At 58.3% G+C, this 26,301-nt stretch overlaps 1 protein-coding gene across 1 annotated transcript in view; it reads right to left on the reverse strand.

Moving 5' to 3' along the window:
* Positions 1-26,079, reverse strand: part of RXRA (retinoid X receptor alpha) — an 82,869-nt gene extending 56,790 nt beyond the window's left edge. The window contains exon 1 of the mRNA XM_026049468.1: positions 25,963-26,079. Within this exon, the coding sequence (XP_025905253.1) occupies positions 25,963-25,990 (28 nt within the window). The 5' untranslated portion in view covers positions 25,991-26,079. The remainder of the gene's footprint in view (positions 1-25,962) is intronic.
* Between the last annotated feature and the right edge of the window lie 222 nt (positions 26,080-26,301).

Raw genomic sequence — 26,301 nt, forward strand, 5'->3', positions numbered from 1 at the left:
AAGGAACTATTCAGCTGCAAATCGGTGTCACTATGGGCAGCATGTTTTTAAAAGTGCTCCGATTGCTGCTGTTCTATCTCCAGCGCAGGCAACAGCTTGGCTGCCAACCCCACGCATCCACATTCTGCAAATCCTACCAGCCAGCGCCAACTGGCTTGTTTAGTTAACCAGGTAAGGCTCACGCTTAGTGCCATGCAAAGTATTAAATTAATTAATACTAAGCACTACCTGCCAGCACAAAAGCACCCGAGTGTCACCAGGGCTGAACTAGGGAACACTTCAGCTCCACGGATGGGCAAGGACAGATAGGAGCACAGCATCCCATACGGCACAGCATCCCAGGGGACCACCACTCGCTCCACAGCATGAATCCTCCCACCAGAACTTCCAGCCTGATCCAGGCTCCTTCCTTGCAYGTCCCCACGGAGCAGATTTGGGCAGCATGTGCACAAAGGCACCCCAAGTCACTTCTGCACAGCCTGGCTCCAGGCTGCCAGGGGAAAGAAAGGTGGAATCAAAGGCATGGAAATGTTGTGAATGGGGCCCGGCGTGTCCGGGCTTGATCCCGGCAATCCAGAAGGGGAGCCAAGAGGAGAAAAGCAGGCGCGGGAGGTTGGGATGGAGCAAGGGCAGTCTCTGCATTGCAAACGCATTACGGGGAAGCGGGAGGAAACTCTTCAGGGGAACGTCTGCAGGAGCCTGTGGTGGCTTGCTGGGAGAAAAGAAAAACAAGAAAGAAAAGAAAGGAAAGAAAGGAAAAAAAGAGGTTCTCCCAAGAGCTCAGGCTGTGGTCAGGGCTGCAGGGGCTGCGTGCGGCGGTGTCGCTCAGCAGCACGAAGAGCATTTGCTCCCCGTGGTGCCAGGCACCGAGCGGGGCCTGCRGAGCCTCCCTGCTGCCCACGGGCACGGAGGAGAAAGGACGGGAAAGGAAAGAGGCCGGGAACGACAGTGCAGGATCCAGGAGTGCAAAGGGACACGAGGTTGGAGCTTTGAGCTGGCTCCTATCCTCAAGGTCAGGGGAGCATCCCAGCCTGATGCAAACCAGGAATAACCTTGTGGAGCCGGGAACAAAGCGCTGGTTATCGCACAGTCATTGGGAGAGGATTTGCTTTTTCTCCCCGAAGGCTTTGGAGCAAGGAGGGGTTGTTTCTTTTGTGGGTTTGTTTTCTCCTTGCTAACCAAAGATGTCAATGGAACCAAGACTATTCCCAGAAAAGGACTGGTGCGGATGAATTAATTTCATGTTTGAGGGGGAAAGGAGGGGGAACAACAATGGAAATTGTCAGAAGATCCCACGTCAACATTTTYTAAATAAACAAGTTCTGTACTGAAACAAATTGGCATTTCAAACTGGGCCTTTGCAGCGACATGAAACTCTTTGCAAGGGCTGAAATCAAAGAGAAATGTTCCCAGTGGGACTTTTGGGGCCTTCAGTCCGTGCACGAGCAGGATCAAGGCTCCAACACTCCTGACATGGAGACGTTTTCCAGTTCTCCCTTTCTCCCTGCAAGGAGCCATCCCTCCCTCCAGCCTCTATAGCTTCGACATTGGGAATTCAGGAGCAGGGACTGCAACTCAGCGCCCTGGACCCAGCGCCTCCTTGTCCATGGTGCAAACACCAGCATCTTGCACTCAAAATCCAGGGAGAGCAGATGAAAATGGATGAGGTCCCAAAGATAAAACAAAAAAAAAAGTACAAGAAAAGAGAAGGAAGAAGCAAACTCTGCATCCCAAGTCAGGCCTCTATTATCAAAAGAGGTGTCCAAGGATGAGCTGCTGCTGCATGGAAAGGCTGGCTATGCAGCTCCCACGAGCATCTCCCAAATCCCATTTTCCCCCTCTCTCCCAGCACCTTCCTCTCCTTCTCCCTCCCCTGGTTTCTATTACAGCCCTTTAAATCTGCCATTTGCCACAAGCGCTGCCTGAATCTGCTTCAAATTACCATAACAATGCTGGGCCCCAAGTGGACATGTAAAGTGTCTCAAATTTATTGTAATTTTAAGCCATTCCTAAAACTGCACGGGCATTGCTGGAATACCTCCCCCTCCGTTAAAACACTCTTGATGACTTTGCAGCCCAGCACGAGGGGAGCTGCCGATAGGAAGGGTGAAGGGCTGGGAAAGGGGAGAGGAGGAGGTGACTGAATCCAGCTGCCTCTGGAGCAGGGGGTTGGTTTTTTCGCTGGTTGGAGCGGGACACGTGAGGAAAGCAGGGGACAGTGTCCCTTGGGACCCGTGCTGACAGGCTGGGCAAACACAAAAGTAGGATGGGAAAGCAGGGAAGAGCAGGATTGCTAAATTTGCGCTGCAAAAAGGGATCATTGAAGACTATCCCGCATGGAAGGAGCCTACAAATGCTATGGAGCTGCTTGCAGGGAGCAAGGAATCGCACACGGACCCTGATCCCAGCTCCGGGCTGGGATCCATGCGGCCTTTGCCCAGGGCTGGTGCACAAGCCACGCCTGGGAAACTGCTACCAGAATTAACTGATCACAGAAGTACAGTAATTGGGACTTGCAAAGCAGAGATTTACCTTTTATTAGGTCCTGTAGATAAGCCATTATGCACTGATTACGCCTAGATAAGGATCTTAGAGTCCTCATTTGATTAATGGTGGGATATTAAACTCAAACTGGATATTAAACTCAAACTGGAACAGCTAACTTACTGTTTTCCTCTGTGCTTTACAAGGTGGACGTCAGCCCAGGAGTTACTGTCAGGAGAAGCTCCTAGGTTCTGATTTATCTGGGGAGAACACGGAGGCTCCCCAGCAGATCCAGGTGGGATCTGGAGCACGGAAGCAACTTGCAGCCTGGCCAGACCCGGCCCGGAGCTGCTCCCTGCTAAGGAAATAACCCAGCAAATAACGGGGATGCTCCAAGACTGCAGCTGAGCGGCTTGGAGTCCCTGCTCCCGTCACCACCTTCCCTGCAGGTTCCCTGGATGCGGGGTGCACTTCCAGGCTCCACAGCCACAAGCGTCTTCCCAAAGCCTTCGGGAGCCGCAGAGCTGTCGCCTCAGCTCTCTGCAACTCACTCGCCCCATAACAGCTACACRGTCCTTATTAGCTCCTAAATAGTGATATTTTGGGCTCGGAACAACTTGTCACTGCCCCTTAAAACCAAAAGTGGCGCGATTTCTCCCCGGCAGTGATTCCCTTTCCACACAAGGCAGGATTGTGCTTATTCRGAGCAATCCCCGTCGCTGGGCTCTGGGTGCCATCCGTAATGCCGGGATGTTCCCKGCACGCCTCCCATCACCCTAATTCCCCCTCGGAGCAGGGCCGGGATGAGGAGGGGACGTTTTGCAAGCGAATAAACAACCCTGGCGCCAAACGGATGTGACATGCGGAGTCACAGGGACAAAATCCTCGCTCCTTCCTGGCCCGATAACCCCCAGCTTTATCAGCACCACGGAGGGGATTAAGCCGCCGAGGAGGAAGGGAGGAGAACGGCAAAGGCAAGCAAGGAAGGAAAAAATAAAAAGCCGAGGTGCTTCCCGGAGCCAAGGAATCCGAGCGGGAGGAAGCAGCGCGCCGGCCGGGGAGCATGAGCCTATTAATCCCGCCTGCTCGTGACTGCCAGCGCTTGGGATGAATGAGATTTACTGCCCATTAAAATAAAGCCCTTTCTGGAGTTTATAAACAACGTTGCCACTCGGTGGGAGGTGGGACGTTTTAGTTCATTATGCGGCAAATAATCTCTGTCACTTTTTATTTTTAAGTTTATTTACACGTAAGGTTGTGCGGGTGTTTTTTTCCCTTATCGCTTCCTTCTCCTCCTCCTTTTCCTCCCACACACGACAGGCRGGAGCCGAACGGGAGACGCAGCGGCCTGGCCTGGTTCAACAAGCTACGAATCCTTCGCTATCCATCTCTGTGCCCGCTGGCCAAGGCACCAAAATAACCCTGTTTACGCACCAAAACCAGTCCTTATGTTAGAAAGCAAATAACACGAGGGAGACCTGCAGCGCCAGCGCGCACGGAGACCCCGGCGCATCCCTGCAACGAGGTTCTCCAAAGCAATCCAAGCTCCAGCCCTACGTACCCCGTGGCAGGAGGGAAGGAGCACGTGCACGAGCGGGACACGGGCAGCGCRGATGCCGTGATGTTCTCCGCAAGAGGAAGGATGTGAACTCCCTTCGCAGCCCGGCTCCGCCACGGGTCACCGATGCCCTCTTGAACCGCGTTTCCAGCGCGGCTCCCAGCGCCTGCCGCATCCTTCCCGCTTCCTCCGGGAGCGGCCGGAGCAGCACAACTGCTCCCTGCCATCCTGATCCTAAAGCACTTGAGCGGCTGGGGAGCGCACAGCCCATTACATCGTTCGCTCGCTATCCAAAGCTCACACAGTGGCACTTAATTACAGCCCCGGAAGCATCGGCTTCCTTAATAAATCACAGAAATCAAGTCAGCGACGGCGCACGCACAGGGGAGGCGTGCGGAGGGGGGGAATAAAGAGCTTACAGTTTCCCACTGCGTGTCCCCTTTAGATAACAGATGCTCTCTTCTTAACCTCTCACTTCATCAGATCAGCTCCAGCTGTGTTTGGATCAAGTGCGCAGCCTGGCCCGCCTCCAGCCTGCCTGCCTCCCTGCTTCCCGGCTCCGGTGCCAGCTCCCTCGCTCCRGCTCCCTGGGAGCCGCGGAGCCGAGCGGGATGCGCTCTGCTCTCCCGCTGCCTCCAGTGATCCAAACCGGAGCACRAGCTCCCGGGGACACCGCGAACGGGCCGGGCACCTCTCTTTGCAGGGATGTTTGCACCGCTCACACGGAGCCTGTGCCGGTGCCGCGGCCAGGAGACGTCGGCAAACAGCTCCCAAGGGCCCCGCTCGCTGCTCCCGAGGGCCCCGGGCACAAATCACGGCGCGAGGCACCTGGGACGGCCTCCCGCGCCCYGCCGCGCCACCCACCTCCGTGTTTATTTGGACGTGTCACCTCCTCTCCTCCCCTTGGCTCCCCGCCGCCGGGAGAAACGCACTGATTAGTAGGGCTGGAACGGCACTAACGGGAGATTCCCGGCGGCTCCGCAGGGCCCCCTCGGCAGCATCCCTCTCCCTAGCGTGCAAACGCGCCGCCCCAGACCTTAGCAGGGATAAAGCCTTGGAGAAATCCCCCTCGAGCTCTAATCCGCCGGCAGCACGGATAGAACGGCGTGTTATCTCATCAGGCCTTAACCCAGCAATTACGCCGGGGAGGGCTTAGCGAGGAYGGGACACCCACCTGCCCAATAAAACTTAAGCCCGGATCCGTCGCGGTTGTGCATCCCCGTGCCGGGCACATCCCCGTGCGCATCCTCGGAGCGGCCTGGCCACTTGGGCAGGCGGAGGAAGGGAATGGGAAAACGGCAGGACGCAGAGCCGCGTCCCAGCCGCGCGCTCCCCGCACGGGCGTCAACTCCAGCTCTCCCATCAGCTCCCACCGTCCCGCTCAGCTTGGGCCCTTGCACGGAGACTAAACGTGCCGGATGCAGCGAGGGCCGCAGCCGCCGGGAAGGTGTCGGGATGGGAAAGGTCACTCACGCCAAGGAACACAGAACTTCAGCCCAACGGCACCTTCCAAGCCCAGGAGGCTGCTCCCTGCTCCAGGCAGCCCCAACACAGCAATGGGTTAGGAGCGGGAAGAGGAAGGGATGTGGTGCAAGAGATGAAGGGCAGAAAGGACTGGAGGGAGGATGAAGGGCAGGAAGGATCACGCCGGAGTCAAATCCACCCATCCCTGCGCCCCACAGCGGCCCCGGAGCCCAGACAAGCGCTTCTCTTTCTTGCCATCCAGAACAGATCCACCCGCCTCCCCCCAGGTCCAATCCCCCCCAGCACATCCTACCAATAAGCCTGGTGCCCCTGGAGCCCGCGTGGCCGAGCGCAGCCTTCCCGGTGTCCGGGTGTCCCCGGATCAGCCCCTGGGAGCCGGGCAGAACCCTCCCCGCGCGCCGATGAGGATGCCCGACTTCGTCACCCGACGTCACGGCGCCAGGAAGCCAGCGCCTCTTTCGACACACTCTGGTTCATCAGCTGCTCCGTTTCAACATCCCCGCAACAAGCCTTATTTTTTWAAWAAAAATAATAAAAATAACACCCTGTCACTCCCTCGCAATCCCTCTTGTGCTCGCTCCGTTTCATCCACGAGAGCAGTTGTCACCTCCAAATAAATATTTATCAACCAAATTGCAGGTGTCTTGGGCTTCCCACCTCCTCCTCTTTCAACTGCTCGTCTTGCTGACACCAGAGCTCGGCAGAGCTCCGAGACGGCGGCTCACAAAGCTGCAGGGAAYGGTGCCACCGTCTCCTTTGAGCCTTGCCGTTCAAATAACTTCCCAGGAACTCCCACCAACCGCGGCGGGAGCAGCSTGGTGAAGAGGAGCCTCCGAGCGAGATGATGCAGCGGGTGGCCGATTCAAAACTGGTGCCGCGGGGACCTGAATCTTACGTTATCTCACAAATCCCTGGAGGTTTCAACCCAAAAGGAGACTTGAGAGGAGGTTTCCCTGAGGACAGACCATTGCCAAGCTCCACGTGGAGGAAGGAAGGACAAGAGGCCAAGGGGACCCGCGGATGACACCCTCCTCAGAGCCACAGCCCCTGACCTGCAGGAACCCTGTGGTTTCCAACACAGGGATGAAYGTCTCTACCCTCGGCACGGCCCCAAACCTGGAAGAAGCGAGAAAGGAAAGGCGCAAAAAGCTGCAAATCCCGCTGCTTCCCAGCAAACGTCCCCCGGCGACGACCTCCGGGAGGCCGGACKGGAGCCCCGGCCAAGGGTGATCCCGCAGCCTCATCCCATGCAAGCAGGGCAGAAAGCAGCCCCGCTTCTGSCAAAGCCGGCGGCGTTCCCTGCGGATGAGGCCAGGGAGCACAACGGGAAAGCGGTGGGGAGCGCRCGGTGACAACAGGCAGGGTGGTGGCATCGTGCAGGAAGCCCTTCCATGTCCCCGGGGGCCGCAAGTATTTGATCCCAGAGCAAGAACAGGGAGCTACGGAGCACRCAAGGGAGAGGCGAGGCGCGCTCCGCACATGGCTCCGGCCCAAGGAAAATGCCCTGGAWTTCATATAAAAGCTGCGGGATTTAATTATCAACTCGCTTTATGGGCCGGGGCGCGGGGCTGTGCCCTTTGGACAGGCTGGACTTTGCCTCCTTGTCCCTCTGCCTGGAGCTGGGTGCCCCTGGCTGGTCCCTCCTGGGCACCCAGGGGATGGGAGCTCCGCTTATTTTGGGTGGCCGGCACAGAAAGGGAGCATCGAGGGGACCAGAGTCCCAAGCACCAAGGGAAAGAGCAGGTTGAACGTCCCAAGGATGGTCAGCACCCCGATAGCCCCAGAGAGGCCCCCAGAGCCCCCTGGACGAGGTCAGGGCATCAGCGGTCACGGCATCAAGGTCATGGTCAATGCCAAGCACGGAGCCACCTTCTGACACGCGCTCGGGATGGATCCAAGAGCTCCATTACTCGCTGTTCACCAAACCCTGCCGAGTCTGCTGGGACGGGAGCAACGCCGGGAGCAACAGCCTGCTCCGAGGAGAGCCGCAGCCTCCGGCAGGGAGGCAGCCCCGGCTCCCTGGAGCACCGAGAGCTGATTCCAAGGATTCCCCTGGCTGGACTCTGCCTTGCAGGGACACAAAGTTCATTTTGGGGAACTGGATTTTCATGGAGTCTCCAGGAATTCAGCATCCGAGGTCTCTAGTTAAGCCGTTCTAACCATCGACTTGTGGGCACGGAGACCCACAGCAAGAGCAGCCTGGCTGCTGCTGCTGAGCCAGGTTTCCTGCCCACGTTTCGGTCAGCTCGCTCCTGCTCCTTACGGCTCCGTTTTTTTGACACCTCGGAGGGCACAAAAAGCAAAAGGGAGAAGRGAGCCCCCCCAAAAGACTCACTGCAGCCTGGGGAGGTTTCCATGCAAGGGAGAGCTTCCCGAACCACATCCCTGGGCAGCCCCAAGCACCAGCAAAGGAGCAAAAAGGGAAAGGAGGAACCATCCCATYCCCAGAGGAAGGGCCGGTGGGTCCCTGTCTGCTCCAGGGATGCCAGCTCCAGCACAACCAGAGGGATTCAGGCACCTCAGGACAAAAACACCAGAGCTCCTCTCCAGCACCAGCAGCTAAAAGCCTTCCCAGGCAGCAATAAAACCCAGCTCAAGACTGGGAAACCCTCGGACACTGCCAAAGACGGAGCATTTTTCAGCCGTCCCCAGAACCAAGGCCCTCGGATGCTCCCTCTGCATCCCGCCCACGTTGGTCCCCGTCACCCCTCCTCTGTCCCTGCCGAATTAGCAGCCATCGACCTCCTTCCCCCGCCGAGCTGACATTAATCGGGCAACGTTTGTTTAACAGCAGCTCCCATTGATCCGTAGGCTGATCCCCAAAGCCAACAGGAGCCTCGGCYGGGGTCTGGAGCCGGATCCGGCTCCAGGGTGCCCCATCAGGCTCCACCGCGTGTGCGCGCCGATGGGATCCGAGGCTGCCAGGGCTGCCCTGGGAGCCATTAGCTCTAATTAGCTGATGATGCTGTAGAGGCCACATAAAACAATGAAGCGGATTGATCCCTCGTGTAACACTATTGACAGCGCAGTCGCATCTGGGATCCGTTTGGTGCCGGATGCATCTGTAGGGTCTATAAAACCAAGTCCTGGTTTCTTTTGCTGCCTTTTTTTTATTTTTATTTTTTGGGGTGCTGCTTCTTTAATTTTAAAATACCCATAATGGTCAGCCAGCTGGTTTAAAAGCAAAACCAAAGGAAAAAGATAMGGAAAAAGCCCAAAGTCAACTCTGGGGAACCCTCTGGATTCAGGCCTTTGGGAACCAGCTCCCACCAGGGCTTTAGCTTGAAGGGTGCAAAGCCCCTGATTCCTCGGCCCTGYGGTGGGAGATGCTGCAACCCAAGCGTCGTATCCCCTTATTCCATACGGAAAAATCCCAGCGGAGCAAAGCCGCAGGGATGGCGAGGCGGAACGGAGCAGCAATCCGAGCCGCCGTGCTGCAGAAACGGCACCGGGAGCGCAACGCTGCCCGGAGCAGCGGCATTCCCGGCGGGCAGGCGCAGGGATTGCGGCATCTCCCGYGGGATCGGGGGGCAGCGGGGCCGGGGGGCAGCGCATGCCCGGCCCCGCACTGACACCCGCGCTAACGCTTTCCAGATGCGGCCGCAGGAAGACAGAAGCAGAGCTGTTCCCTGCTGAGGAAGCTGGAAACGCTCGCAGATAATGTGGAATTCCTGAACCGCGGCCAGGGCTGGCGAGGAGCGGCCCCGCCGCAACACCCCCCCTCTCTCTTTGCTCCGTGCGTTTTATTTCGGGAACGCGGCGCGGAAAAGCCCTCGCGCCGCATGCGGCGTGGGTGGACGGGCGGAACATTTTCCCCGGCTGCTTCTGCGTGCGACGGGGGCCTCGAACAGAGCCCTTTTTCTTCGCTGCGATAAACACGCCGCCGGCAGCTCCGTCTTTCCTGGCTCCCAGATTATTATTTTTTCCGCCCTCTCCAAGGGGAGGCCTCGGTCCGTGCCCCAACACTCGGCACAGCCCCGAGCGCGCGCGCCCCGTCTGCTCCCACCTCTGATGGAGCRGGCGCGGGGAGACGCTTGCAAAGCCCCGTGCACGGCGGTAACGGGGGAGAAGGAGGGGAAAAGCAGTGGGGAGCGCACGGGTGCCCCCCCATCCGCACCCCTTTCTGGAGATGCGGCACGGCACGCGGGAGGGACCATAGGGAAGCATCGGCTGCGCCGGTCCCTGTCCCTGCGTGTTTGCACAGCCGCCGCGCCGGCCAGCCCGCGAAGCCGCCGATAATAGACTCRCCGAGGGATGAAACGGATGTTTGCCGGAGTCAAAAAAAAAAGGAAAAAAAAGGGCCAAAGTCAGGGAAGTTGCCTACAAATGTGCGCCCCAACAGCAGCCGTTGCGCAGCCGGGCAAGGAATCCCACTGCCCTGGGTTATTTTTTCCCCTTGCACCCCTGGCCGAGGCAGATATCTCAGACAAACAACGCTTCCTGCGGCATTTCCAGGCTCGCTGGCTCTCCGAGCCTGCTTTCCCAGGCCTCGCGGATGGGCTTTGGAGTGGGCCTGGGACAAGGGAAACCAAAGGGAGGTCACAGGGTTTCTTGGAGCATCCCAGAAAGCCCAAGCGAAAACATGGAGCCATTGCCAAGGTCGGACATCAGCCCCTCGCTTGGAAAAGCCCACGTGGAAGTGAGGGGGGCTCGGGCCGAGCTCCTGCCACGTGTGATTTGTGGCGTTAATATGTTGGGGAGGGCTGGGGTGGCCCAGGGAGCCGGCGCCGACGGCAAAGCAATAACGCTGATGGATCTGGGGAGAGAGGGAAAGGGAGCAGGGATGAGGGCGAGGAAAAGCCGGAAAACCTGCGCGTTGGAGCTTTACACACGCACAAGAGGATGAGCAGGAGGAAGGCAAGGCCAAGACAAGAGCACATTACTTTGCAGCGGCTCCTGGAACATCCCCATCCTGCACATTGGAGAGGAAGCATCTCCCTAAACCCTCCTCCTCCTCCYCCTYGCTTCACACCTCGCACGGGCAGCAAGGCCCGGCGATGCGCCGCGGGAGCCGGCAGCGTTTTGTGGGGAGAAAGGGCAATTTAATTATCCCGTCTCGTGTTTCCTGACGGCGCAGGAACACGCCGCTCCGGCGCGCAGACAAATAGCGGCATTTAGGGCAATTTCAGCCCTGCCACGCAGAGGAGACGGATCCCGGCGTCGCGGGGAGCTCACGGCACGTGCCCACCCGCAGCAGCTTTTGCTTTTTAAAGAAATATATAAAAAAACACATAGGCATCTCGCAAAATGCAAGAGCCTCCGTGGGGCTATTCCCAGCTGGCCCTAACGAGCGCACACCGGGGAGCCCAAGCGGGTGCCTTCCCACCGGGTCCCTGCCCGGCTCCAGCCGAAACGCAGCCCGGAGTCTCCCCAGGGTTGCAAAACCCGGGATCGTCTCCCTGGGCACGGGAAGACGCGGAGTCGCCCGCCCGCTCCTTCCCACGGGCACCGCGGAAGCGGCAGAGACGCGCTAATTAGTGTGTTAATCAGCATCGTTAGCCGCCAGCGCGCAGGCTGGGGAGGGGGATGGAGCACGAGGGACCCGTCCCCGCACGGCAKCATCGGGATAAGACACATGGAGAGGCTGCACCCTGGGATGTCCCAATCCCGCGTAGGGATGAGGGACACGGGTGCAAGGCAGACGTCGCGCCGGCTCCATCCCRCATCCGCAGTGCCGGAGCCGGCTGAAATCCCTGGGATTAGAGAGTTCCCACGGCCCGGTGCAAAGCCCACGGCCAGCGCCCGCGCTGAGCCGGCTCGCTCCCTGCCCGGGAAGCGACCTGCGGACAGGGACAAGTGACCGGGACAGGGAGCAGCTCAGGGCGCCCTGCAGGAGCAGCACAGGCAYGGGCAGATCCCAAAAAGCAGCTTCCATGGCCGGGAGGTGCGGATGCATCCTCGCCTGCACRGGCTCCCCTGCAGGGACATGCGCCAAGTGACACCAGAACCCCCAACCGCGGTTTTTATGCCCTTTTCCACCTCTGCATCCCAAAACACGGATTGCACGCAGCATCCCAGATCACGGCACAGTTGGAGCAGAGCCAGCCTCCCGGGACAGCCCTGCCACCATCCTCATCCTCAGCAGGATCAAGCATCTTCCTCAGCAGGGAGAAGCCCCCGGAGGGACAGGGAAAAGGCTGCGGAAAACCCACTGCAAGCCCRGAGCAAGCACAAGGGAGCAGCTCACATCCCAACAGGCCACGGCGATGACCGCGCCGGGGCCTTTCACGCCCGCCTATTTTTGTTTTTAATTATTATTATTATTATTCAAAGAAATTCCCGGGTTTGTTTTGCCTCCTCAAAGGAAGGAGCGCAGAAAACCCTCGCGCTGAAAACCCGTCCGTGCGTCATTCAACTCTCATTTTGATTGTTAAAAATTCATTAATGAGAGCAGATTGGTATTATATCGCTGCCTTAATTAAAGAGGGCCACGGAACAGCATTTTAAATAGCAATGTCATTTTCTAATTGACACAGCTACATTATAAAGAAAAATACTTAAACAGAACTTGAAACCGAGCCGGTTCCTTCTGATGGCAGGGCTCATTTGGGCTTAAATTTTTAATCTGCTCATGCAATATTGAGGGGCGAGGAAAGGGATAATGTTTCTCAAGGTGTACGATTCCAGCCCGGGCCCCCATGCCAGGGAGCTCCAAGGTTATTGTGGGAAGAAGGGAGCCGCGGGGAGGCGGATTTTCCCCCATCCCAAGAAAAGTGCTGCACTTTCTGCTCAAAAAAGCCCCTTTCTCATCAGTCTCCATGCAAACCCCAAAGCAGTCCCAGCGAAATCCTGCTGCTCTTCTCCCCAGAACCAAGGGGAAACAACAACTTCCAGCTAAACMCTGCAGGAAATGGGTGGAAAAGGTGCTTTTTTGGGTGCCTGCTACAGGACAGGCCCCTCTGCCCTGCAYGAGACCCGACTGGGTGCAACCTTGTGCAAGGGTATCCCACGTGAGCCCATGCGGAGCTGCCTCCCGTGTTTTCCCAGGATACTCAGGATATTCCCTCCGCGCTGCCTCCYGCAGCTAATCCAGAGTGCAGAAACCTCCCCTTTGGCATTTAGGGAGAAATCCGGCCCCGCTTCCAGTGCCAGGGCAGCAAACGAGGCACGAAACCACGCCGAGGAGGGCGGGAAGCAAGAGCTCGTGCACGTGCAAAGGGAAGCGGCTACGCGCGCGTGCCGCCAGCTTCGGCGAGGAAAAACACAGGAGTTTTGGCTCATAGCAGGGCCGGCCGGGCGGCTGCATCAGCGCCAGCACCTCGGCCCTCATCTCTTCCCATGGGATGTTCCCGATGCAGCGTTTGGGGCCGTGTGGCAGCCGCAGCGCCAGGTTCCCGCACGGCGCCGGGGCGGAGATGCCGCCCGAGCCTCCCCSGTTACCCTGCAGACACGTCCAAGCCCTGCTTTAAATTCTCCGGGGTAAAAAAGGCCACTTCTGGACAAAGCCAGAGCGTGGGAGCTGCCGCTGCGGGACGAGACRCCCGCAGCATCAGCCCGTGTGCGAGGCCAGAGCAGCGGAGGCCGCTGAGCCTCGCAGCGAGCCGAGCGAGTCGACCCGCGAGCTCCGAGAGCCGGCGCCGCGCTCGGCGCATTAAAAATAACCGAAGGGAAGGGCTCGCCCTTCATTCCTTGCGACAGAACTGGGTCTCGGTCACGCCACGCGTCTGCGGGGAGGCTCCGCGCGAGCACCGGCCTCCGCCAACGCTCCCCGCTGCACCACAGAGAGTTAAAGGCCRGCGGAGGCCCCGGAGCAGGAGGTTTCTATGCATATGTAGCCAGCGTAATACAATTATGCATTAATATATAACTAACAGTCACGGTAATATAACATTACAGTAGGTAGATTATCCCATCTCCTGTAATTTATTATTGTTATTTGTAATCCATTAGTGTCCGGAGCTGAACCCAGGTCAGAGTGCGGCATCCTGGCACGCTCGCTCCGGCGGCCAACGCTGCACCCGATTCTGCCCACTTTGGCCCCAAAAGCGAGTGCCCCCCCCATCCCCGCTCCACCCGGGATGCTGGGCACGGAGGCATCACCATTTGCAGGAACAAAGCCCGAGSGGAGCTCACGGTGCTGCCGATTAATCCCGATCGACACCCACCCGGCACCGTGAGTCACGCAGCCCAAGTCAATTTACATTTTTATTAAATCGCCCAGGAAAATTAGAAGCGTTATTACTTCCCTCCGACTCAATGGGCGCTCTGTGTTCCCCCTCGGCTCCCGGGGTGGGGAAACATCCCGGCTTTCTGCTTTAACCTCTTTCCTCCCGGCGTTGCCGACCCCCGCGAGCATCCCTTGGCGCAGCCCGGGGATAAATCACATCGGCCTCCGGATTAAGGGAGGAGGAGGGAAACCAGATACCGGCAGCGAGCGCAAAGCGGGCGGCGACGTCGCCAGCGCGGAAGGGAGCGCGGCGGCGGGAAGCGGCACCGGCACCGCGCGCCTGCCGCCTCCAACCTGCCCCAATTATCCATGCGGATGCGTCCCATCCAGCTGGGATCGGCCCTGGGATGGAAAAACATTCCCAAGGGATCCAAGAGCCGGGATTCGCATGGGCACGTGCCTGCACGCGATGGGGGGACTCGGAGCAAGCGGCACCGCCGCTTTTGTCCCCGCGCTCTCGTGCGCGGGTGGGAGGATGAAATAAGAGGCAGGGTCTAACTGCAATAATTACAGCTTGCAAAGGCCCGGGAGCTCCCGCCGGGACCACGTCCATGGACTGAGCAACGCGCCTGGAGAGCCGCTGCACTCAGGAGCACTTCATCCGACTGGGTCGGGAAAGGATTTCTCCGGGATGAATGCTCCTACGGCGACGGCATTTCGTGCGGATGAACTCCGGCTGTTCACAAAGCCCAAGCCATTCCAAGCGCGCTTCCTGCGGCTGGAGCAAGAGGAAAGCAGGGAATTTCCATTTTGCAATTGAATTCTGAAAGCACCACATTTTTCTTCTCCTAAATCGGGACAAAAGCACGTTTGGAAATGTCTGCGCTTCCTGCCAAGGGCGGAAGAGTCCAAGTTTGGGCCACACGTTTTGCAACTCAATTAGCCTGGCCCCGGGGCTCGCGCGGAGCATCCCTGCTCCGCGTCCCCACGAGCACCAGGAGCCTTTTGCAAAGGGGCTGCTCCGCGCCCGGCTTCGCACGGGGTGGCAAGCGGCACCCACCAGGCTCTGATCCCATCGGATCGCAGGGAATCCCCGCGCGATCCGAACGGGCCGGGTGCAACCCCGTGTTCCCAGGCTGCCTCCATGCGCGGATTCCTCTGCTGCCTGCGGCATTTCTGAACTCCTGTTTTTCCACTCCAGCTGCCCCCCTCCCGCCTTGTTTTCCTTCTCCGGCTGCTGACCCAGATTTCATAATGAATGAATCCATGCAGCGCTCCTCAGACTTTAATTATTTTTTCACTTTTTCTCATCATACATTATGCATCAATAAAAAAAAAAAGAAAAAAGCACACATAGCGCACAATTAATTTAAGCTCGAATGGTTAACTCCCGCCTATCACTAATAGCAAAAGTGCCTGGAAATTGCAGCCCTTATTCCAGACCTCGCATTAGCGCTGGAAATGAAAACAACCRGTTTCTGGGAGGCTGCGGCAGGCTGGCTTAGACAGCGGGTGACAACTAATAGGTCCCTTTATAGGGACTGGGTGCTGCTGACGGGGAGGAGCTGCCGGGTACCGGGAACCTCCCGGCTGGAAAAGCATCTGAGCGGATGCTCCTGCCGGCAATGTCTCTGCTGAGCAAAATCCCTGGGGATGCACGGGAGCGAATCCCGAGGGCAGTCAGCATCGCTGGGGTTCCCTCCGGGTTCCCGCGGGATGACGCGGAGTTTGCAGCGCTCTGCGAATGGAACCTCCCGGCTCCGAGCCCGCAGCGGCGCGGGAGCCAGGGAGCGCTCCCGCTGCTTCCAAGGGAGCCACAAGCAGGAAAAGCCACAGCACAAAGAGCACGAGTGGATAGGGACGGGCTCCCTGGGACGCTATCCCTGTGCCAGAGGATACCGGCATCCTGACGGGCTCCCAGGGATGCCATCCCCGTCCGGGGGTACCAGCATCCTGACGGGCTCCCAGGGATGCCACCCCTGTCCCGGGGGTACCAGCATCCTGCTGGCTTTCCAAGCGGTGCCATGAAATTCCACCTTGCCCAGGACGTCAGGGATGCAGCTGCCCTCGCTACTGGCAACCATCCGCATGGCTCCCCTTCTCCAAAACACCAGGACTCCAGCAAATCCAGCCCCTGGGCAAGGGAAGTCACCCCAGGAATGCACCTCTGGAGCTGGACCCTTGGCAGAGGCCGCGTCCTCTCCCCAAAACACCAAATCCCAAGCTTTCCAGCCCAAATCCCAGCCCTCCTGCAGCCAGGCAGAGCTCGCACAGTTTGACCCCATATCTGCAAGGCTCATTCCCTGGGCTCATCCTGCCCTCCGGCATTTCACACGCTCCGAGACAGTGGGAAGGAGGGCAAGGAATCCCTGGCAGGCGCGACGCAGCCCGCCCCGCACTTGGGTGTACTCGGGTTATGTAAAGCGGATCTAATTTCATATTATCATCTGATATTAAGGCAGCCTACCTCTCCCTCGCATCCCCATGTGCAAAATGCATGACTGAAGCTATGGGAAGCACATGGAAAATCACATCTAAGTGCAAACATCGACCCGCTGCGCGCGACAACAGCCTACCAGAAAGGGGGATGGGGACACAAAAGTGCTTTTAACCCTTCCCAAAATAAAATCTTGTATATTTGGGGGGCAAAAAAAACAAAAGCCAGAAGTTCTGCCTAAATTGATCACTTTTGAGCTCACGGGATGCTGTTGAGATGTCCCTGCTCGCCGGTGGCCACCGCAGCAAGAGACGGTCCAGCCGCTCCGGGCCGAGTCACCTGAACCTACCAGTTTTCACCAGTCCTCCTGGCGGGAGGAGCAAACAATCCAGGGGGAAGGATGTTTTTGGAGGCTGCTGAATTTTTCTTGGCACTGCGCAGAGCAGCTCGAAAATCCCAAGCATTTTAATGTAGCCAGGAGGGTTTGCGCAGAGCAGGACCAGCCCTCCATGAAATGGTTTCCAGCCTGCGAGGAGCGAGGAAACTTCCCCACAGCTAAAGGATCCCGGGGCTCATCCCGCTTTCCCAGCGTTGCATCCCTAGAGCCCCTCGGCCTGGGGAAAAGGACTAATTTTTTTGTCTCTCATCTCTTTTCAGATGAAACCTTCAGGACAAGGAGCACCTGCATGGGGGGCTTTGCAGCCTGCCCCTCTGAACAGCCAGCGCCGGGAGCTGCCGGTGCTTATTTTGGTGTTTTGCAAACTTTGCAAAACACCAAAATAAGCAACAAATAAACAAACAAATAAATGAATGCAACCAGGAACCACTCAACTCAAGCCGCCCACTCCAGGGGAGTTACAAATAAACGCGTCTCCATAAACACCCCTATTGCCTGCACTGACACTGAGCCAGGAACCTCGGGCATGCTTGGGTTTGCAAGCCCATGGGGCTCGCTCTGCATCTCTCGGGAAGCAGGCGGACRCTCGGATGAGGAGCAGCCATTCCCAAAACCCCAGGCACCCAGAGGAATGGGATTATCCCATTTTTCATTGCATCCTGGTGTTAACGCTCCCCAAGGCCAAGTCGGTCCAGACCTTGCTCGCAGGAAAACAGTTAGCTAATATTTGCSAAGTGCCCAGGAGTTAACTAATTGCCGCTAGCTCATCAGTTAGACTTCACCCTGCTAAGCCCAGCTCCGAGCCGTGACTTGGCAGCGCTGAGCCGGTCCCAGGCACAAAGGGCATCGGTGCCACGAGCTCTGCAAGGGCTCTGCAGCCGCACAGAATGCGAACGGCTGTGCCCTTCCTGCAGCATCCACACCTCCTAGAAGAGCATCTTTCCCTGGAGAGCAGCAGCATCCCGTGCAAAAATCCCTGCCCGGTCCCGGGAGGCACCAGCGGCTCCATCCCTGCTTCCCCCCCAGCCTCATCCCTGCATCCCTCCCCACYGGGCTCCCCAGGGCCGCAGCGCAGCCAACAACAACAAACTGGCACGTTAGCAGCAACGGGGGGAAAACACTCCCTGAGGAAGCAATATCCAGCAGGGCTCTTCCCGAGCACGTGCTGGAACGAGTGCCCGGCCGGGCTCCTCCACGCCGCCGACGCATCCCAGCTCCATCCCACGCGCTCCGCCAGCCCATACATTCCCCGCTGCATCCCAACTCCAACGCTAAAAGCTGGATTCTCCTGCTGCACGTTCAGTATCTCCATCACTGCTGTAGCAGCACTGYCCCACCGCATATTTTGGGCCAAAAAGTGCAAAACCCCCCAGTCTACTCTCTCTGCACCAGAACACACCTTCCTCCTGCAGACTCCACGTGGCTGTRGGACACGATCCCCACCCAGGTGAGTCTCGGCCACAACCCACCTAAAAATACATTTTTGGATTCTTTTTTTTTTTTTCCAGGCAAAAGTTCAGTCCCCAAACAGTAAGAGAATCCGGGAAAAATGCAGCCGGCCCGGCTGGTGGCCGGGTGCCAGCGCGAGAACCTCCCTTCGGAGGAATCCGCGCGAGGAGCCCGGCTCACCCGCCCAGGACACACCAGCATTTCTTCCTGGTGTTACTGGGCTGGGATTTTTCCGTCCGCTCAGCACGTTTGCCCCGTGCTGAAATTCRGACCGGGGGCCTGAGGCGGGGTGACGGGCGCAGCGGGGACCCGGGGGACACTTTGGGCTCCCCGCTCTGCACGGCGCAGCCCTTTGGGAGCTGCCGGCACCTCCCGCCCGCGCTCAGCCACCCCGGCGTATTTATAGGCTGCTTTAAATAAGCCCAGCTCCTCGGTGAGCTCAGCCCGCGCAGCGCCGAGCTCGCTGCATCCCAGCCCGCATCCCTGCAAAGAGCCGGGCGTGATGCGCCCACATCGGGATGCAGGGAAGGGCTGCGGACCCGCAGGGCTCAGTGAGAGCCGCCAGCCCCGCTCGGAGCCTGTTGCCCACTGCGGAATTTGCCCCTCGTGCCTGGACACCCACGGAGTCGCTGCTCCATCCCTGGCCTCGCACCCTCTCCAGCAGCAGCACCAAGCACCCAGTTTTGCAGATTGCACAAGCCCCATCACAGATTTCCTCCTGAAAACATAACCTTCCCAAACTTTTCTTTTTATATATATATATTTTCCAGCATTTTTTTTTTAAGTCTTTAAACAGAAACTCACTAATTGCAACACACCGAGGACGCGGCCAGCTTTGAGTTATCACCACAGGCACCTGCAAAGCAGCAGGCACAGCCGCCAGCACCAAGGACACGGCAGCTCTGCGCCTCAGCCCGGCCCTTTAGGCTTGGGTTTTTTTAATTAAATGAAGCCACCAGAGAGGCTGCTGCAAAAAAAGTCATCAACCGCGACAAGGCGAATGGGGAGGTCTCGCTTTGCACAATAAACCCGTGCCCGCCTCTCCGCGCGCACCGGCTGCGGGACACGCCGCGACGGGCTCCCTTTCTTTCCCAGGGGATTAGGCACGCGGCTTTGCAAAGGAGGAGGCTTTTCCTCCTTTGGSAAGCAGGCTGCTTCTCCCTGATGGGATTTTAGGGGCCGGACGGGGAGGGAGGCGCCGCTGCGGCGCAATTCCTCGCGGGCGGCCTCTCCATCCCATCCCATTCCGCAAGGCCGAGCCCCGGAAAACGCCCCGGCCAAAATCCCACCTCCCTATTTCGCAAGCGGGAACACGGTTGTGAAACCCGGCTCGTTGAAAGGGAGAGGGAAAAAAAAAAGAAAAGAAAATGGAATGAAAAACAGGACAGAACAAAGTCAAACACAGCTACAGGTGCTCTGGGTTTCGGTAGGCTGGGGTTCCATTTCCACTGTTTCTTACGGAGATTTTTGGTTTTTCCCCTTCCTTCCCAATCACAGCAGAGCCAGTGACACCAAACAGGAAAAGGAGGCCCTGTTATTTCGGGGCATCCCTTTAAAACTATAGAGGAAATCATCCGACAGAAGTTTGTTCCACTCGCCTGCCGGTTTGAGGAAGTGAAATTGAACTGCGGGGAGAGAAAAGGGAAAAAAAAAAAAAAAAAAGAAGAAAAGGGGAAAAAAAACCCTGAATCTTGCTAAATCACACCTGCAGAGCTCCCGGGGATAAACACCACAGACGTGGCAATGAAGGGGGTCATACTGTGCACATTGCACCCCAAAATCGCTTCCCATGGCGCACGCTCCTTCCCGCTCAGCTCATGCTCCAAAATCCCACCAGGAAAGGGCCCCGGCAGCCGTTTGGGTCATTTTTGGGACAAGTTGGAGCCTTTCTGCGCTGGCCGYTCCGGAGCCCGGGAATTGCGTGCAGGGCACGGGCCCCGAGCGCCTCCCTGCAAGAGGGACCCGCGAGGGCCAGCCAGGGCAGAGCGGCCAGAGCAAGTCACGGGTGCCCTCGCAGGGAAAAAAAACGCCAAAATAAATGCCAAAATACCAAAAAAAAGCAAAAACTAAAACACAAGGGGAAAAAAAAAGAGAAGGGACAGCAGAAATAAGGGCAAAGATGCTGGAATTACAACCCAAGGACACCAAATGCATGGAGAAGGAGACAAAAACTAGCGTCCAGGACACCAAAGAGCAGGCGCCCAGGCTCCAGAAGGTCCTTTTCACTTTGGGCCATCACCCTCCTGCCACGAGGGACATTGCAGAGGGACACATGGCCCCCAGGAGCCCATTCCGCATCCTCCCGCTGCACCATGCGGAGCCCCGAGCCGCTGAACGGAGGCCAGGCCCGGATCCCGGGATTTCTCCCTGCTGGGGCCGCCGGAGACGGGAGGGCAGGAGCTCCGGGCCGCCCGCGAGCCTCTCGCGCCAGGGCTACACATACCAGTTTTTTTAAAAGCGGGGTGATGTAACCAACCGGTATTTATAATGCTGAAAACATCCCAGAGCTCCATCCCTTCCAGCGCCCGAGCACACTGTGTACTCTTAATAAAATAATTGCAGTGATGAATAGCTCCTTATAACATTCCTCCTCTACAGCTACCGGCGGGGCCAAGAACCGGCATGGAAACTTCTTTTTTTTCTCTTTTTTGATGCTTTTTTAAGGTACGTTCTGCACTTCACCTTTTTGCAACCCAATGGGCGCTTTGGGCGAGCGGCCAGGCCAGCTCCGAGCCATTTCCCACCGCATGTGGACACCCAGGACGAGCTCCCTGTCAACCCTCCCCTTAGCRTTAAAGGTGGTGAGCGGCCACGGGTCAATCCGTTGGAATTGCGGTGATCCCGGAGGCGCTCCATGGGATMGATGCCGGCAGAGCCGCTGTCCCCGGTGCCGCTGGCCGGGTCAGGGCCCTCCAGCTCCATCCCAGCTGGATATACGGCATGGGGTCTATGCACTCACTTCCAAGTCCTAACGTGCCCGTGATTCCCGCACTGGGAATTACAGCAGTGCAATGCACTGATTTTTTTTATTTATTTACTTTTGCCATATTAGCTTGCAAGGCTGCGCTCAATCCGGGAGCGCACCGGTTCCTCCTTGCATGGGAAACGGGGATGAGATCCCTGCAACGCTGCTGGGATTCCCAGAGTCTCCGGCCTCCTGAATCTCCAGGAGGGTTTTCCATGCCCGTTTACAATACACGGCATACAATGGGTATCGGCTGGCCCCCGGCCAGGGTATCTCTGGGATATCTCCGTTGGGATCACGGCTCTTTCCTAAAGCTCCCGCGGGGCTGCAGGGAATTGTCCCGGGATTGGGGCTCTTTGGCACGTTTGAYGTCCCGGCTGCTCCAAGGGCTCTGGTAACCGGCCGGGTGTGAGCGGGAGCCACGGGCCCGGAGCAGGGCTTGTCCATGGAAAATCAGCATGGAGCAGACAATGCAATGGGATCCCCAGGCTGCCTCGCACTAACTGGTGGGGTTTGGSGTCCTAAAGTCGACAACATCCAGCCCTGGGACAAAAAAGAAGCGGGGCAAGCAGGAATGTGCATGGGAGCTAGGAGAGCATCCCTAAGCCCGATCCCATTGTGCTGGGCACCTTGTGCCATGAGCCACCCACTTCCCACGGTCCCAGACCCCGCACTGCCGCTGCAGCAGCCAAGAAAACACCTGCAAAAGTCATTGCTTTGGGGTTCCAGGGAGCATGGAAGTCCCACAGAAAACACAAAACAGAAAAGGAAGTGGGGAAAATGGGGAAAAGCAAGGGAAAATGGGGAAAACCCACGGGGCGATGCATGGATGGCTCTCACAAGCGCTATCGTGGCTAGAGGGAGCAGAGAGGACTCTCACCGAGTGGAAACGCACCCCAGTTTCCAGCAAAACAAACGCCAGCTCCGCTATAAAAGTTTCCCGGCGCGCGCGGCCGACGGCAGCACGGAGATGTCGTTATTTCCACGCATCTGCCTCCCCCAATTTTATTTAGTTGCTTTCTGCACCATTTCATGCTCATTCTGCTGCCGAGCCAGACAATTGCTTTATAACTCTAGGGTGCAATTTGGCTGTCTGCGCCGCGCGCACGCGAGGCCGCGCGGGGCCGGGGCCGCCCGCCCCGCCACCCTGCTGCTCCGCAGCCACCGCAGCCTCGGGAAAGCAGGAAAAACGGGATAGGAGCGAGAAGCGGGCGGAAATTACGGCTCCAAGACGCGTTCTTGCACATATTGCTGCTCCAATGTGGCGACCCGAAGGGGGCACGAGGGGGGTTCTCTAGCACGTGCGATGGGAGCGATGCGAAGTTGCACGGGGATGAGGGGCAAGCATCGAGCTGCTCCCATATCCCACGTGCATCCCTTAAACACTCCACATTAAACAATATTGCAGGGGGGAAAGGCACATTTGGGTGGGATTTGAACTTCCCCGTGCTGGGAGGTTTGCTCGGGTTGCAACTCGGGTTGTTGCCCTGATTTTCTCTGCTTTGCCTCTTTCCAAGCAACGGAAAATGCAAGTTCTCACTTTCCATCTCAGCCGTGGGGCACTCCCCAAGGCTGAGCTGCTTCTTCCCAAAACCCCGTGAGCAGCCGGAGGTGCCCAGGGATGCGGGATCCTTCCCGGAGCTCCCGCAATTCCCAACASGGCTTCTCCCGCTCCACGCTGCCAYGGGAGAGCTGCTCCCTCCTCCGCAGGCTCGCGCTCCTCTTGCACGGCAGGAGGAGGAGGAAGAGGAGGAGGAGAGGGAAGAAATAAAACAGGAGACGAGCAAAGCGGAAAACGCCAGAAAGCGGCTTTCGGAGCGCACGTCAAGCCTTCAACGTCGCTCCGGAGTCTAGTCTTTAAATGTAATAAAATCCAGCAACTCCTGACAACATCAATTAAAATAAAACCACCCAGGCAGCGCCTTCCCCCGCCGCTCCACGGYGAGGCCGAATCTCGGCGCCCACCGGGGCCTTTTGGGGAGCAAATCCAATGYCGTGGGGCTGCATCCCACCCCATGGACCAGATCCCATCCTAGCGCATCCCYTCATCCCACGGCCATCCGGGGGAGGCCGGAGGTGAGGCCGGACACGGGGAGGACGCTCCGATGCTCCAAGCTGCAAAGCGGGGCTGTTTGGGCCCAAAGAGGGGCCTCCCAATGCCCCAGAGCCCGGCTCCCTGTTTGTTTGGTTTCTTACCCATCCCGCAAAAATAAAACAAAATAAATCTCGGCCGGAGCCTGGCTTACGGGAAACCAGCCCTGCACCCCGGAAAACAATACTCCAGCAGAAAGGTTTTTAACCCATTTCTTAATAAATATTTATTTCCACATTCAAGAAGTGGGTGGAAGGGAGCCAGGGTGTATTTTCCAGTGAAATGTTTTGATTCCCCCCTCGACTTTTTTTCCCTCTCTCTCTCTCCTCCAACGGGAGCAAAATGCCAATAATAATATTTGCAATGAATAACTAAAATTCTGTGGCTTTCTCCCCCGCTCGCTTTTAAACAAATAAAATGCCCTAAAGACGAGAAGCGCAGGCGCTTTCTCCAAGGCCACGGAGCAAAACTCGGGGGTTGCAGAGGACGGATCCAACTGTCACAGCCAAGACTCGGCTAGGGACAAAAATTCCTTTCCGGCTTGTTTTGCAGGCGTCAGCTGGGCCGGGTCAAGCCCCACGTTACACAGAGCAGAAAACTTCCCTACCCTTTATCTCGTGCCCCTAAGGGACCCAATGCCGCRTGTCACCGGTGACCCAAGGAGCCGYGAAGCCTCCTCCGGACGCGGGTCACCGCAACCGTTTCCTCGCAGGGATGCTCATGGGACACTTTTCTCCGTGTTTTGTCACTCCTGCCCYATTCCCCCGGGATTTCTCCTGCCCATGACCTAGTACCCCTGAGCTGTTCCTTCCTTCCACGAGCCCAACCCTCGAAGACGGGCATCCTCACAAGGAAGAGCATCCTCWGCACCTACGGCCTCCAGATGGGCAAGGGAACGGGAAGCAGCGAGGAAAGGTCTCCCCAGGCCGGACACAGCTCAAATCCCGCCCCAGGGACACACTGGGACACAGCGTCCTGCGCCTGGCACTGCCCCCAGCACCAGGAGGCGCCGGGAAGAGGAGACACCGGCCGGGAGCTGGGACACAGGCCAGGTCACCCGAGTCAAAGCGCAGGCAGCGCCTGGCCGGGAACCTCCACGCTCCCCTTTTTTAGGCCAAACTCAGGCAAATTTTGCTGGGGCTGCACTGCGACGGAGCCAGAATCCGGCTGCTCCAACTCCGGAGCTGCTGCTGCCAGGGAAAGGGAAACTAGCGGAGCAAAGTGCAGCCAGCAACCCTGCGACAAAAGCAGAATTTTCTTCCAGCCACCAAAAACCAGCGGATAAAGTTTAGGCTCTGTCCCTGCAGTGCCAACCCCGACAGTCCGCTTTAAACCGCTCCCACGAGCRACCAAGTCTGCTAATTACAGATGCCCAGTTCTAACCCGTGCCCGCGGCCCCTCCGGTGCCGCTTTCCCCTCCGGACGCTCCCCAAACGTCTCGCTCCTGCCACGCACGCGCTGGCACTTGGGGGCGAGCAGATAAATGGGCTGTTTTCCCTTTGCACCAGCGTGAAAACCCTTGCGCGAGACCGCAGCAAGGTGACACACGGCCCCCCCTTCCCGCCCCCGTCAAAGTCAACATGACTAATAGCGTTTGATTTAGCATCCCCGGCGCGCCGAGCCGGGCGGCAACGCGAGCTCCACGCGGGAACTGCCCCGTCCCCACCGCGAATTGGGGCTCCCTCTGCCCCCAAAGCATCAAAGGGGGTGTTAACACATCAGACGTCCCCCCATCAAGACAAAACTGCTCCATGGTGGGCGGGCGATTCCAGACACCTGCATTCAATCCACCCAAACGAGTCCCTTTGGCTTCACAATCCGGTTTTGGGGACGGACCCCGCTCGGAGCCTGGACGGCCACACGGGACAAGGGGAACCACCGGTGCCATCCACACAGCGGCCACGGCAGCGAGGGGGGCCCGAGGCAGCGGTGACGGCCGCGGGGGAGCAGGGCCCGAGCCCCCCGGCCGCAGCGGGGCCGGAAACGCTCCCGGTGGGCAGGGCCAGCCGGGGCGGTTGCAAAAGGGTTGGTGTTTATTGCGCCTTGTAGCAAGGCGCGACTTAAACTGCAAGGCTTGGAAATGAGTAAATAAACAGAGCGCCAAGGTTGGGCGCCTGTTTAAAGCCAAGAGAAGTTGCGGGGCTCAGGAAGGAGCGGAGCCGGTGCCGCCGGCGCAGGGGGCAGGATTTGGCCCCTTCTCGCCCGCACTTGGCACCCAGCTACTGCACTAAAACTCCCCCCCGTGCCCGGCGCCGCGAGCTCTGGAATATCACTCCTGAAACCAAGACACAAGGAGGCATTTGCCCTTACAAGCCAAGACTTGACTCAGAGCCACCGAAACGAAGGCAAAATCCGGCTAGAAATAGCCTGTAAATGCAACTAAACAGCAAAGGGSGGGGAGCCGGGGCGGCCGCAGGCTGCGCGCCCCGCACGCGGCCGGGGACGCAGAAAACGGGGGGAAATGAGGAGAAAAAGCCTGAAAGAAGGGGGGAAAAGGGAGAGGAAAACCCAAGGAAAGCAGCGAGGGGGCGGGGGGATGAAAACGCGGCGCTCCGGCCGAGTCCCCTGCCCGGTGCCTCGTTTGAAAATGCCGCTTGCGCCGCGCTCCGCGCCGCGCTGCCTGCGCCGCGCGCCCGGCGCCGACCCCAGCCCCGCGGCGGAGAGAGRGGGGAGAAAAAAAACACAGAATCGGCCGAAATGCATAAAAATACACAAAGCGGGGCGGCTCGGGCAGGCCCGGCCGCACTTTCCCAAGCGCTGCCCCGTCGCTGACACCGCGTCCCCCCCCGGGGGGGCAGCGCATCCCCCCGCTACCCGGAGCCCCCCCTGACCGCCGGGGACGAGGGGGAAGCTCGGACGCCGATTCTTTCCCCCCTTTTTCTCCTTTTTCCCCCTTAATCCCCCCCTTCCTCCTGCGCCGCAGGAATTAAGCAGCTTTTTCTTTTTTTTTTTTCCCTTTTTTTTTCCTCTCCCCGAAACAAAACTCACCCAGCGGCAGGAAGTGTTTGGTGTCCATAGCTGGTGTTTAACTCATGCCAAAGGGATTGGTGAAGCTCGGCGGAGGCGAAAAAAAACACACACACACACACGGCGCGCACGGGGGAGGAGAGAGAAATCAAAGCGAAACGGGGGGAGGGACGGGGGAAGGGAGGCAGAAAAGGGGGGGAAAAGGGAAAAAAACAAGAGGGGGGGAAACAAAAGGGGGAAAAAACAAAAGGGGGGGAATAAAAACAGGAGGAGGAGGGGGCGGTGAAGGCTCCGGGCGGGCGGCGGGGTCCGCGAGTTGCTGCAAACTCCGCAGCCCGTAACTCGGGCACTCGTGTCGGC

This window comes from Nothoprocta perdicaria, unplaced genomic scaffold (genome assembly GCF_003342845.1).
Source record: "Nothoprocta perdicaria isolate Ctin4 unplaced genomic scaffold, notPer1 scaffold_6, whole genome shotgun sequence".
NCBI classification, from domain to species: Eukaryota; Metazoa; Chordata; class Aves; order Tinamiformes; family Tinamidae; genus Nothoprocta; species Nothoprocta perdicaria.